Source organism: Xenopus laevis, chromosome 5S (genome assembly GCF_017654675.1).
Source record: "Xenopus laevis strain J_2021 chromosome 5S, Xenopus_laevis_v10.1, whole genome shotgun sequence".
NCBI classification, from domain to species: Eukaryota; Metazoa; Chordata; class Amphibia; order Anura; family Pipidae; genus Xenopus; species Xenopus laevis.
Genome location: NC_054380.1, coordinates 37125424 through 37138386, shown reverse-complemented (window position 1 = coordinate 37138386; position 12963 = coordinate 37125424). Strand labels below are relative to the sequence as shown.

At 38.6% G+C, this 12963-nt stretch overlaps 1 protein-coding gene across 6 annotated transcripts in view; it reads right to left on the bottom strand.

Annotated features, from left to right (window-relative positions):
• Positions 1–12963, bottom strand: part of utrn.S (utrophin S homeolog) — a 446216-nt gene that overhangs the window by 30521 nt on the left and 402732 nt on the right. For all 6 annotated transcript variants that reach the window (XM_041564420.1, XM_041564418.1, XM_018265201.2 and 3 more), the window contains 2 exons: positions 3852–4018; positions 2995–3106 (listed from right to left, as the gene is read on the bottom strand). In XM_041564420.1, coding sequence (XP_041420354.1) covers positions 2995–3106; positions 3852–4018 — 279 coding nt within the window. The remainder of the gene's footprint in view (positions 1–2994; positions 3107–3851; positions 4019–12963) is intronic.

Here is a 12963-nt window from a genome sequence, read left to right as displayed (position 1 = left end):
AAAAAGAATAAATAACATAACAAGCAGTTGTGACAGTAAAAAATCACTTACTTTTAATATTTTAAAATGATCATAATTGTTCATTTAAAATATATTGTGTTCTTCAATCAAGAGGCCTGGCTGACTTATATTTATTATTTACCCTAAAAAGGCCCAGACCCTCTCCTTACTGCTGCTCTCCTTACCTCCTTCCCTGGCCCCGGTCTCTGCAGAGTGAAGGAATAGGTAAGTGGGGGGTCAGAGGGGGGTTGCGACTGGGAAGGGGAGGCCGGAGAGGGGTTGTAGCTGGGGGGCCATTTGCGGCTGCTGGTGCAATGCTGATAACTACAGTGCAGCACAAAATAAAGATGCTTCTAGAATAACTGTGCTATCAGTAATCATGAATCTCCATGTATATGCATGACACTTGGGAAAAATTAGGAGGAAAAAAATAAATAGGACATTTAACCCATTTTCATTTCTTGGTGGTGCTTCTTCTATAAAGGGGAAAGCCAAATAAGTCATCCGCACTTTTTAGAACACATCATCTTATGGCTTGTGGAATGAAATGTAAGAAGATTAGTATTTTGTGAGTTTTAACAGAACAGAAAAAAGTCATTATCCTAAATGAATACACATGGGGGCACATTTACTTAGCTTGAGTGAAGGATTAGAATAAAAAATACTTCGAATTTCGAAGTACTTTTTTGGCTACTTCGACCTTCGACTACGACTTCGAATCGAACGATTCGAACTAAAAATCATTAGACTATTCGACCATTTGATAGTCGCAGTACTGTCTCTTTAAGAAAAATTTTGCCACCTAAAACCTACCGAGCACCAATGTTAGCCTATGTGGAAGTAGGCTTTCTAAGTAATTTGGGATCGAAGGAAAATCGTTCGATCGATGGTTTAAAATCCTTCGAATCGTTCGATTCGAAGGATTTAATCGTTCGATCGAACGATTGTTCCTTCGATCGTTCGATGGGACGAATTGCGCTAAATCCTTCGACTTCAATATTCGAAGTGGAAGGATTTAACTTCGAGGGTCGAATATCGAGAGTTAATTAACCCTCGATATTTGACCAATAGTAAATGTGCCCCATATATAAGATCTTCTTAAAGTATTTCACGCGGTGTTGTCCGCCTATTTATTGTGATAATTTTTAGTGTTTTAACTGGTATATATATATTTCATTATAAGCAGATAAGTAAAAATCAAAACGTTTTATGATCGTGCCCAGACTGAAATTGCCAATACGTGCAAATTATACTGTATATATTGTCAGTAATTGCTTGGAATGCCTAGGTGGCAAATAAGAAGAATATACAGTGGGACAACATGGCCTTGGAAGCAGAAATGATGAAAGAGAATGATTAATCAGAAAGTGTGAATGCAATGTCGTTTAAGACTTTTCTTGACAGTACATTTTCTGAAGCAATCAAAGTAACATCTTTACACCTGGACATTGCCAGATGGAGTTCAATGAAATCAAATAGACTACATTCTCTGTGCCAAGTAATGGAAGAGGTTGATTTTCTTAGGTGCAAGCTTAAATAGAATAGAACAATATGGCCATAAGATTTCCAAGATAAGACCTGGAGAATTTACCCATTGCCTTGAATGAGAAAATTTCTGTAACCGATTTGAGATGCTACACCTGATAAAAACCAGATTCTCAAAAATTTATAGGGATGCACCGAATCCACTTTTTTGGATTCGGCCGAACCCCCGAATCCTTGGTGAAAGATTCGGCCGAATACCGAACCGAATCCGAACCCTAATTTGCATATGCAAATTAGGGACGGAAGGGGAAAACATTTTTTACTTCCTTGTTTTCTGACAAATAGTCACGCAATTTCCCTCCCCGCCCCTAATTTGCATATGCAAATTAGGATTCGGATTCAGTTCGGCCGGGTAGAAGGATTCGGCCGAATCCGAATCCTGCAGAAAAAGGCCGAATCCTGGCCGAATCCCGAACCGAATCCTGGATTCGGTGCATCCCTAAAAATTTAGTTTAAAAAAGAGATGACATTACCAAAATAAAACAAAAGTTAAGAAAAGTCAACATTAAGAAGGATAAATTAACTAAATGGTGCAACCCAGAAAGCTGCCAAGAAGGACAAGTACCACCACCAACAGCACCTACTGTAACAACTATAGAAAAAGAACCACTGTTTTTCAGAAGTTCGGCTGGAGCAAAATAAGTTTCTGGTATGCAGAAAGGATGTGGACTGGCAAGGAAGGAATGAACAGAAGACATTTACAGGAAAGTAACAACTAAAATACTTTTGAAGATGTCAGCTACACGGCTGGAATATGGAGACAGATTCAGACAGGTCACCGCCAAAAAAGCCAACAGCATTGGAAATATTACAAACAACTGAAAAAGAACTAGACCAAATAATGCCAACAAGCCTGGAAAGCATATGGTAGACTGAGAGAGGATAGTTCATATTCAAATATCAAAAAAGAAGCCCTTACAGATCTGCAAACTATCAATCAATTGTCCTTATTTTATATCAGAAGAATTATTCTAAAGATTATACAGTCTGACTAGAGCCCTAAATTAAACAAACAAACTGACCGACATGCAAGATGGGTTCAGAAATATTTCCGGAGCAAAAGATAATCGTGCGGATGCAAGCTTCAGCTGTGTAGACCATGTGAATTTACAGATTATCCTTAAGAAAATGTGTGTACTTGAGCATCTCATTGTTTTTATGCTACTTAAAAATGATAACCTTTATACACACTAGCACAGGGTATTTTTTTAAAACCAACCTGTACAGAAGGCAAACTGTTAACGTTGAACTGGAAATCTGAAATCTCAGCAAATGACTTTCTGGGCAACTGTTCCCACCCTACAAACTCATTTCAGAATTACACCATTTGTTCTATAATGTAAGTTTTTCTTTGTTCAAAATCTTCCATCTTATTTTTACCTTAGAATAGCAGACAACTGAACATGCAATAAAAAAGTATTATTAAGATTCCAGATTAGGGGCACTTACAGGAGTGCAGTATTCCACCATTGGGTGATGTAACTTGTGACCCTTTGCTGTCCTTCCAGAAAAGAAGCAACTTTGGCACACATCATAGTTAAAATGCTTTAGACTCCTGTACCTAGAAGCAGAAAAGAACTCTATTATAGCCAAAATGTAATCATTTTTGTTTGCATTGTATTAGATTATCTTTGAAATTGCTATTTGTCTTGCATTATGTTGTTGCTACACTATGTATAAAGCTGGCCATACAAGAACAGATCTAAGCTCAAAATTTGATCCCTTCAGACTGAGTTGGTAGCTTATCTGTCCGTGTATGGGCCTTCCTTGACAGTATCTGTCCGAAAATCAGAGAGAGGATGACATATGTATGTTGATGTGGGGATTCAAAGGGCCATAGGATCAGATCATCCTAATATGGCCCAGTACATAGTTGGCCATATGTGGCAAAGATGTGCTTGTTTGGTGACCTTGCCAAACAAGCGGATGTATGGACATTTTAAAATTAATGGTAAGAATACACACCTTGCATGAATCTGCTACTCAGTGTCAGCTTCAGTGTTCCTATCTGTTACTTCTGAGATGCAGATTCAATGCATGTCTGCCTTCTCTGAACCAACTCCTCAGAAAGTTTCTCACAGCTCTAGCAGTGCCTTATGTCCAGTGCATGACCCTTATTGCTTCAGATGGTCTACTAGTAGCTAAGGTGATGCTTACATGTGGCTGGGGATATAGGGGTCTATAATTAAGACTATCTAATGCTGTGTGTGTGGCCCAGAAAGTGTAAAACCTTGGTTTACTTATCAAGAAAACATACATGATTTTTTTTCATAATCCAGCAACAGACAACATTTATATTTATATACCTGAATCCAACAATGGGGCATTCTTTACAGATGTTACACTTGGCTTGATGCTTAGCTGTTTCAGCGGCGGCTACTCTGTGAAGTACAGGTAGCCATACAATAGACTGAGGTTCCAAGCGCATCCACTCAATGAAATGTTTGACGTCAATTTCTGGTTTATTTTGAGCCTATAGGATGACAAAACGGCAAGGATACAATGTAAGTTGGATACAGAAAACAGGATTCAGACTATAAAACCTTACTAACAGTTATGCTTGAAGAACAAACCACTTTGATATTGTTTTGCGTAGGAAGACATTAGTGATGGGCGAATTTGGGGCGTTTCGCTTCGCCGGCGAAATTCGCGAAACGTCGAAAAAAATTTGTGAAACGGTGCCGGCGTCTCGTTTTTGACACCGGTGTCCATTTTTTTGGACGCTGGCGCACATTTGTTGGTGAAAATGCGCCGGCATCCAAAAAGACGGATGGACGACAGCGGATTTTCACGAATCGCGGGAATTTGTCACGAATTCCCACCTGGCTCATAAATTCGGTCATTAATAGAAGACATGAGAAAAGTTATTTGAACGTTCTCATATTTTCCCTTAGCTAGCAGAACAACATCATAGGAGTTTTTTGTTTGTTATATTTCCCCCATCTGGGAAAAATGGTGAATTATGTCTGAAACTGCATTTTTCGTTTACCTGTTGCATTTTGCATACATAAATGAGCCTCAAAGTAGGTACAGAGAAACTCATAAGAAATAAACGTCTTACAAAACGCTACTCTTTTTTTATACTACCGGTACTTTATCTACTATTTTATATTCATACAGCAACAATACAGCATTCAAAATGCATAGCTTGATTATTAATCTTATTATGTTATAATGGTACTTCTCACCAAAGTGGAGTAGAAAAGGAAATTCAATTTTCAACAGTAAAAACACTGCAAGAAAATGTCCTAACAGCAGACTGTACTGCATATTCATTTACAATACCTGCAGTTAAGCAATTTTTCTTCCAGACCCCCGTTCATATTTTTGATATTGAACAAACATTGATTTTAACATTATTTGTAATTATGTTCGAACATGTAAATTGACAGCAGATGAAAACCCATCAGCATATCCCCATCTGTCCCATATCTTGCCAACGTCAGCTGAGCTCAGACACGGTAAGTACTTGGACTTTTTCCTAATGAGGAAAGCCTTATGTCTGTGCTAGATATGAACTAGCAAGGATGCCCTTTTCTTCACAGGCAACTGCAGTTTCAGTTTCAACAGGAAAAATAAATATGCACAACATTATGGGGCCCATTTACTTAGCTCGAGTGAAGGAATAGAGGAAAAAAACGTCGAATTTTTTTGGCTACTTCGACCATCGACCTCGATTCGAACTAAAAATCGTTTGACTATTCGACCATTCGATAGTCGAAGTACTGTCTCTTTAAGAAAAACTTCGACCCCCTAGTTCGCCACCTAAAAGCTACCGAAGTCAATGTTAGCCTATTGGGAAGGTTTGGTAGCTTTTTTTGGTCGAAGAAAAATCGTTCGATCGATGGATTAAAATCCTTCGAATCGAACGATTCGCAGGATTTAATCGTTTGACCGAACGAATAGCGTTAAATCCTTCAACTTCGATAGTTCGAAGTCGAAGGATTTAACTTCAACAGTTGAATATCGAGGGTTAATTAACCCTCGATATTCGACCTCAAGTAAATTTGCCCCTAAGATTCAGGAGAAATCGAAGCATTAGAAATGCTTTGCTTGGTTTATTCTCACAGTATCAGTATATAGTGAGTCTGAGTATGACTACATTCAAATGGACAGGTATAATTATTTTTTTACTTGTATATTTAGTTTCAAAGATTAGAAATGTTCATGGAACATTCCATTTTTGTATCATATAATATACTGCCATTTACCTGGTTTTCTATGCACCACAATACTGTCATCTCATGTCCCTTATTACCAAAAGTTATATATACAGTATATCTGTTCAGAACATGTTGCGTCTAAGCTGTACCTTGCCATCATATACTGTCCAATTTCGTTGGTGTCCATTTGCTCAGTTATATTGTTAAATCAAATGATGGTGACACTATATGCTACCCATTCCTTGTTCCAAACTCTCTATAGAACTATTTAAAGGGGAACTCAACACAAACATAAATTTGGCGTTTTGAAAAGTAAACACAATTTCAAGCAACTTTCCGATATACAGCAATTAAAAAATATGCAGACATTTCATGATGTTTAATGGATTGGTACAGTTCGCTTAAGCTGGCCATAGACGCAAAGATCCGATTCGTACAATTTGTACGACTTTCGGACCGGGTGTGGAGAGTCCCGACATTTTTCGTCCTACGGAGATCAGTCGTTTGGTTGATCGGCCAGGTTAATTTCTCTGCATGTATTGACAATCGTACGGTTTTCAGTGGGAGACTGTCACCAGCTTTGTTGGACATAAATTTTCGTACGATTACTGTCAGGGGCAGAACAGGTTGATCTGTACTTTTACTACTTTATTTAAACTGAAGGTTAGTGGCAAGTCAGGAGATGGGGAAGTCCGACCGTTCGAGGATTCAAACGATCGGATCTTTGTATCTATGGCCAGCTTAAGCCTAGCCCCTGCTGCTAAACTGTTGGACTACTTTGCTGAGCTGGCTGACTACTGTTACTTTGTATCAGCAGCCATCTGTCCTCCAAACTCCACAATTCCCTGCACATGTGATTTCAATAAGGAACATCACAGTGCAATGCATTGTGGGTTATGTATTTCCTGCATGCTGTCCGTAAACTGTGGAGAAGTTGTTACAATTTGTAACATCAGTGTTTAATCCCTCCTTCCCTGCCAGGCTTTCAAATGATGCAGAAAGAAAAAAACTGTTAAACAGCTGGATTTCAGCATAGAGTTCCCCTTTAACTTTTTTCTAGCGGTGGTATATATTTATGCACATACTTAGATTCAAAACCAAATATGAAATATAAATTGTGGTCTTCTTCTAAAACGACCTTCAATTTTTAGGAGACCATGTGTTAAGGAGATAGGTCAATTTATACACTTAAATAATTGTGAGTTGTGCCTTGATACCATCCAGATTCAAGGAGTAAAATTTCTACAGGAAATTCTTTATTTAGTGGCTAATTCTGAGGTGGAATTAAGTTTACATAACACCCTTGACTTAGACACACTAGTAAATACATTTCTAGGCATGATCTCTTAGAAAGAACCACAGAGACAAAATCACCCTTATCTGCTGGCAGCCATTTTTATTTTGATTGAACTGCCCAAAGCAGATCATAGAGCTCCACCAGTAATAGGAGGTAAATGTCCATTTGTCATCACTACTAGTACAGAATCTGCCATTGGCAGAACAATTACAATGCTTTATCAGGGGATAAGGTGACAGGTGATTAAGAGCATTTTGACTGTTGATAAGAACACTCTGCGGGTCACATGGCAATATCTGTTGGAGACCTTTTTATTTGGGAGTTGTTGACATGAGGAAGCAAATAAAGGAAGATAAATTCAAGCAAAACATTTTTGTTTCTAAAAATGCACACTAATTTAACAGTGTACGAAAGACGAAAGATGTTTTTATGGGATGCTTTCACAAAACAACCAACTAAACAATAATTAGTTTGTGTAATTTAGCAAAACAACAGTTTTGCTAAACCTGGAGCCTGGAATGACAAATTCACTGCATTTTCAGTGCAGTACCCTTAAGAAGTAAAGACAAAGCAACAAAAGCATCTTGTGTGACATAAGCTATATTGGTTAACTGAGCAGAGCGCACATGGAAATGTAAAATGACAGATTTGGTACCTTCTATAGAAAAAAATGAATAAGTGATACTTGAATAGCCGTTCATGTTTTCTGAAAAGCTTGCAGCATTAGGCATTTAATTTAGGCTGCAAATATTCAGCAATAATGACTGAAATAGTACAACTATTGCAAGTATTGGTATTGATTGATTTTAAAGAGTATTCAATGCAAACAGCTCAAGTGGAAATGTTTCCAAATGGATGGCTTCAGAAACATGCGTTGAGATAAAGTGGGAAGGATTTTTCTCCTTCTGCTAAGCAGAGTTTTGTTGAGGCCAGTAAATAAATCACATTCACAATGTAGTGTAGTAGTATTGAATTCTGTCCTCAAAAGCAATTGTTCCAGATATCCACACATCACTGGTACAGAGAGATGTTAAATAATGGAATCATTCAGGCTTCTGGGAGGATATCCTAAATACATGCAGCCAATTGTGATGATGGAAAATAAGCTTTGGATGCGAAAGAGGCTTTTTAAAGTGGGCAAAGAGGCTTTTAAAGCTTTTTTGGAAGTAAATAGATCAGTCAGTCATGTTTAAACCAACAAGTCCAATGGGTTTGTGAAATATAAAGAATTAAATGTATAATTAAACAAATAATTTCGAATTATAAGACTCCAATAGACTCCATTTTAATCAATTAAAACAATTCAAATTAAAAAAAAAATGAAATGCTTTCTGGCAGGCTGTTGTTTCTCCTAAAGATAAGGAAGCAGGGCTGACCGGCACTCAAACGGATCCTCAAGACCAGAGATATTCAGTTGAAAAATAAATTTATTAGTGGAAAAATTAAAATTGTAGCTTCATCTCCATCCACCCTCAGGGTGCTTAGTCATGGGCTTCCTTATCTTCTGCTGTACCGCTCCATAAAGCTGGGGGTCTGGGGCTGGTGCTCCCGGACCACTTTCACTGTTTGGCGAGTTACTTTACCATTAATTCTGGAGCACCTCGTCCTCTTCTAACCATTTGAATTGTTGTTTCTCCTACTCAATGTAACTGAATGTGTCGCAGTGGGACCTGGATTTTACTATTCAGTGCTGTTCTTAGATCTACCATGCAGCTGTTATGTTGTGTTAGAGAGCTGTTATCTTCACATTGTTCTGTTGTTTGGCTGCTGAGGGGAAAGGGGGTGATATCACTCCAACTGGCAGTACAGCAGTAAAGAGTGATTGAATTTTATTAGAGCACAAGTCAGATGACTGGGGTCAGCTAGGAAACTAACAAAATGTCTAGCCTCATGTCAGTTTTCAAAATTAAATGTAAAAAAATCTGTTTGCTCTTTTGAGAAATGGATTTCAGTGCAGAATTCTGCTGGAGCAGCACTATAATCACCAGATTACAACCTGTAGCATGTTTACTACACAATATTGCATCATCCTAATTAAACCCATCTCAGCACTTGTGGAAAATTTACACTAGACTGTCCTACTTTTCCCATAAATGTGAAATCACATTTGAGCTTGAATGATGTACTGTACATGCGTGACCATTAGGATAGGTGTGGATCAAATGTAACTGCAAATGGACTGTGCATTTGCAAGGGGGTGTATGGGAAATAACAGCATAAATACCAATGTGCAAAGTAACTACAGGTGTGAGACCTGTCGTCCAGAATTCTCACAACCTTAGTCTTTCTGGATAACAGATCTTTCTGTAATTTGGATCTGATCTTCTCACCTTAAAGGCCCCCATACACGGGCCGCTTATTGGCCCGTGTGTGGGGCCAACCGATGGGCTTCTCTGAACGATATCTGGCCGAAAATCGGCTTGATCTCAATTGGGCAGGTTAAAAAATCCCATCAGATCCCGGTCGCATCTATGTGTGTATGCGGTCCAGCGATTGTACCGCTCATATCAGATCTATTATGATCCGATCGTTGGGCCCTTAAATTAAATGTAGGAATATCAGGGAGAGATCCGCTCGTTTGGTGATCTCTACGTCTATGGCCACCTTAAGTCTACTAGAAAACCACTTACATTACATAAACCCAATAGGTTCAACTTCCAATAAGGATTATTTATATTTTAGTTTGGATCATGTACAAGGTACTATTTCATTATTACAGTGAAAAAGGAAGTATTTTAAAGATTTGAATAAAATGGAGTCTATGGGAGATGGAGATGGTCTGTAATTTGGAACTTTACAGATAACAGGTTTCTAGATAACGGATAGGCCTGTCAATATACTGCAGGAATACAACATTGCTGTTAATATAAGAACAGGAGCAATGCTGGGACAATGTGCCTTACTGATATTAAAAGCCAGTGTTCATGTGTTGTAAAACTATATAGCACCTCCCACTTACTGAACATTTAAAGAGAAATAAAAAGTGAACAAGTCCTACTGATAAATAGGGTCTATTTTCTCAATTACTGGAATGTAACTCTGTGGTTCCCTTTGGGAGCATAATATGGACATAACTGTAAAAGAGATTAGCTCGTACAAAACCCAACCACAAACATTACACGGATACAGAAATGTCTTTTTTATTGTTTTCAAATTAAAAAGAGTATTTACAGCACTGCAACCTTAAGTCTGTTGTTTATTTTAAATGGATGCAGCAATTTGCTATTGGCAGGGAGAAGCAAACACATATACATTTTACAGCAGCAATATTTCTACATTAGATCTTTTGTGCTGAGGAGACTGAAGAGAAAAAAAAGATATGGGAAGAGATAATATAAAATTGAATTATGTTGTATCAGACAATATTGCATTGTCTAATTTGCAAATCAATGTGGTGATGCATGCCTGCATCTTTCTACTATTCCTCTGGTTATAAGTAAACTCTTTCCCCAAGACGTGCCATACATCATAGCTTGTCTGATAGAATTCTTAGCTTGTAAAAGACATTTTTTTTAATCAAAAAACTACTATTATGAATAAAGTCCCGAAGTAAGAAGCATGAAGAAGAATGGATAAGGTTGTGACAGAGACTCATGAAAAATGAGCAATGAAGTCATATAAATGTCTTGCATCTCAGCAGTGAGACGTGTAGGAAAAGACCTCCAATATTCCTTTGGCTCTATATATAATGCTCTGCTACTAGAATGGTTCTACTTTACTCTTAGTTACAGTGATTTAATCTACATACAGTCATGTGAAAAGTTTGGGAACCCCTCTTAATTCTTTTCAGTTCTGTTAATCATTGGCTGAGCTTTCAAAGTAGCAACTTTCTTTTAATATTTAACATGCCTTATGGAACCAGTAGTATTTCAGCCGTGACATAGAGTTTATTGGATTAACAGAAAATATGCAATATGCATCATAACAAAATTAGACAGGTGCATAAATTCGGGCACAGGGCACCCCAACAGAGATATTACATCAATACTTTTTGAGTCAAGCCTCCTTTTGCAAATGTAACAGCCTCTAGATGCATCCTATAGCCTTTGATGAGTCTGGATTCTGGATGGTGGTATTTTTGACCATTTGTCCATACAAAATCTCTCCAGTTCAGTTAAATGTGATGGCTGCGAGCATGGACAGCCTGCTTCAAATCATCCCATAGATTTTCCATGATATTGAAGTCGGGAGACTGTGACGGCAGAGCCGGGCCAAGCTGGGCAGGCGCCCAAGGCAACCTGTCTGGTCGTGGCGCCGACTGGGCCCGCTCATGCTTGGCAGTGTCTATTGGATGCTTGTGCGCATAGAACAGGAGCTTGCACGCATGCGCGAGTACACACTCGCGCGCATGCGTGAGTAAACGCTTGTGCATGGGCCGATCGGCGCGCATTTGACAAAAAAATGCAGAAGTGGCAAGAAGCAGAGAGGGGACCGGACTAGGGGTACCAGGCAGAGGAAGTACGTGCCTGGCCCTAGGCATGTGCCTACTCTGCCTACCCCTAGTTCCGGCCCTGTGTGACGGCAATTCCAGAATATTGTATTTCTCAATCTGCATAAATGCCTTTGTAGATTTCGAAGTGTGTTTACGGTCATTGTCTTGTTGGAATATCCAACCTCTCCATAACTTCAACTTTGTGACTGATGCTTGAACATTATCCTGAAGAATTTGTTGATATTGGGTTGAATTCATCCGACCCTTGACTTTAATAAGGGCCCCAGTCCCTGAACTAGTCACACAGCCCAACAGCAAGATGGAACCTCCACCATATTTGACAGTAGGTAGCAGGTGTTTTTCTTGGAATGCGGTGTTCTTCTTCTTCTTTTTGTCCCTTTAGTCCAAAGCACTTTGTTCCAAAATGACTGTGGCTTGACTGAGCTTTTGCATACAACAAGTGACTCTGTTTGTGGTGTGAGTGCAGAAAGGGCTTCTTTCTCATCACCCTGCCATACAGATGTTCTTTGTGCAAATTGTGCTGAATTATAGAACAATGTACATATACACCATCTGCAGCAAGATGTTCTTGCAGGTCTTTGGAGGTGATCATCTCACAATCCTCCGCATATACCACTCTTATATTTTTCTTGGCCTGCCAAACCTGGGTTTTACAGCAACTGTGCTTGTGGCATTCCAATTCCTGATTACATTCCTTACAGTTGTAACTGACAGTTTAAACTGATGATACTGATGATACTGAACAATCTTTGTTTTCAGATCTTTTGAGGGTTGATTTGAGGATTCCATGCTGTCACTCAGAAGCACGAGAGGAGGAGAGGAGAGTCAAACAGAAGCACGAATTGCAATTGGCCACCTTAAATACCTTTTCTAATGATTGAACACAACTGCCTATGAAGTTGAAGGCTTAACGAGCTAATCCAACCAATTTGGTGTTGTCAGTAATCAGTATTGAGCAGTTACATGCATTCAAATTAGCGAAATTTCAAGGGTACCCTAATTTTTGCACGGCCAGTTTTTCACATTTGATTTAATTTCATACAACTAAATACTGCTTCACTTAACATCTTTGTTCAGAAAAAACCCAAGATGTTCCTGGGAAATGAAAGACGTACCACTGTTATCTTTTTTGTTGAAAGTGGAGTAAATGATTATGCAGGCTGAGAGGGGTTCCCAAACTTTTTCATATGACTGTATTGTGTGATGTGCTTGTGTCTTACTGAACTTATGGGTTACTTTGCAAATATCTGAAATCTGTTGGGACCAACAAAAATGTTACTGTTGGATAGTCATATTGCTCTCCTCGCCATCAATAACAGAGTGCTGCTTAGTGCTAGGTTACTTTAATCTTTTTTTCATTAATTCTTTTTTCATTTGACTCTTTTCCGCTTTCAAATGGGGGTCCCATGTAAAAAAATAAATGCTCTGTAGGGCTACAAATGTATTGTTATTGCTACTTTTTGTTACTCGCCTGTCTTTTCAGGCCCTCTCCTATTTATATTCCA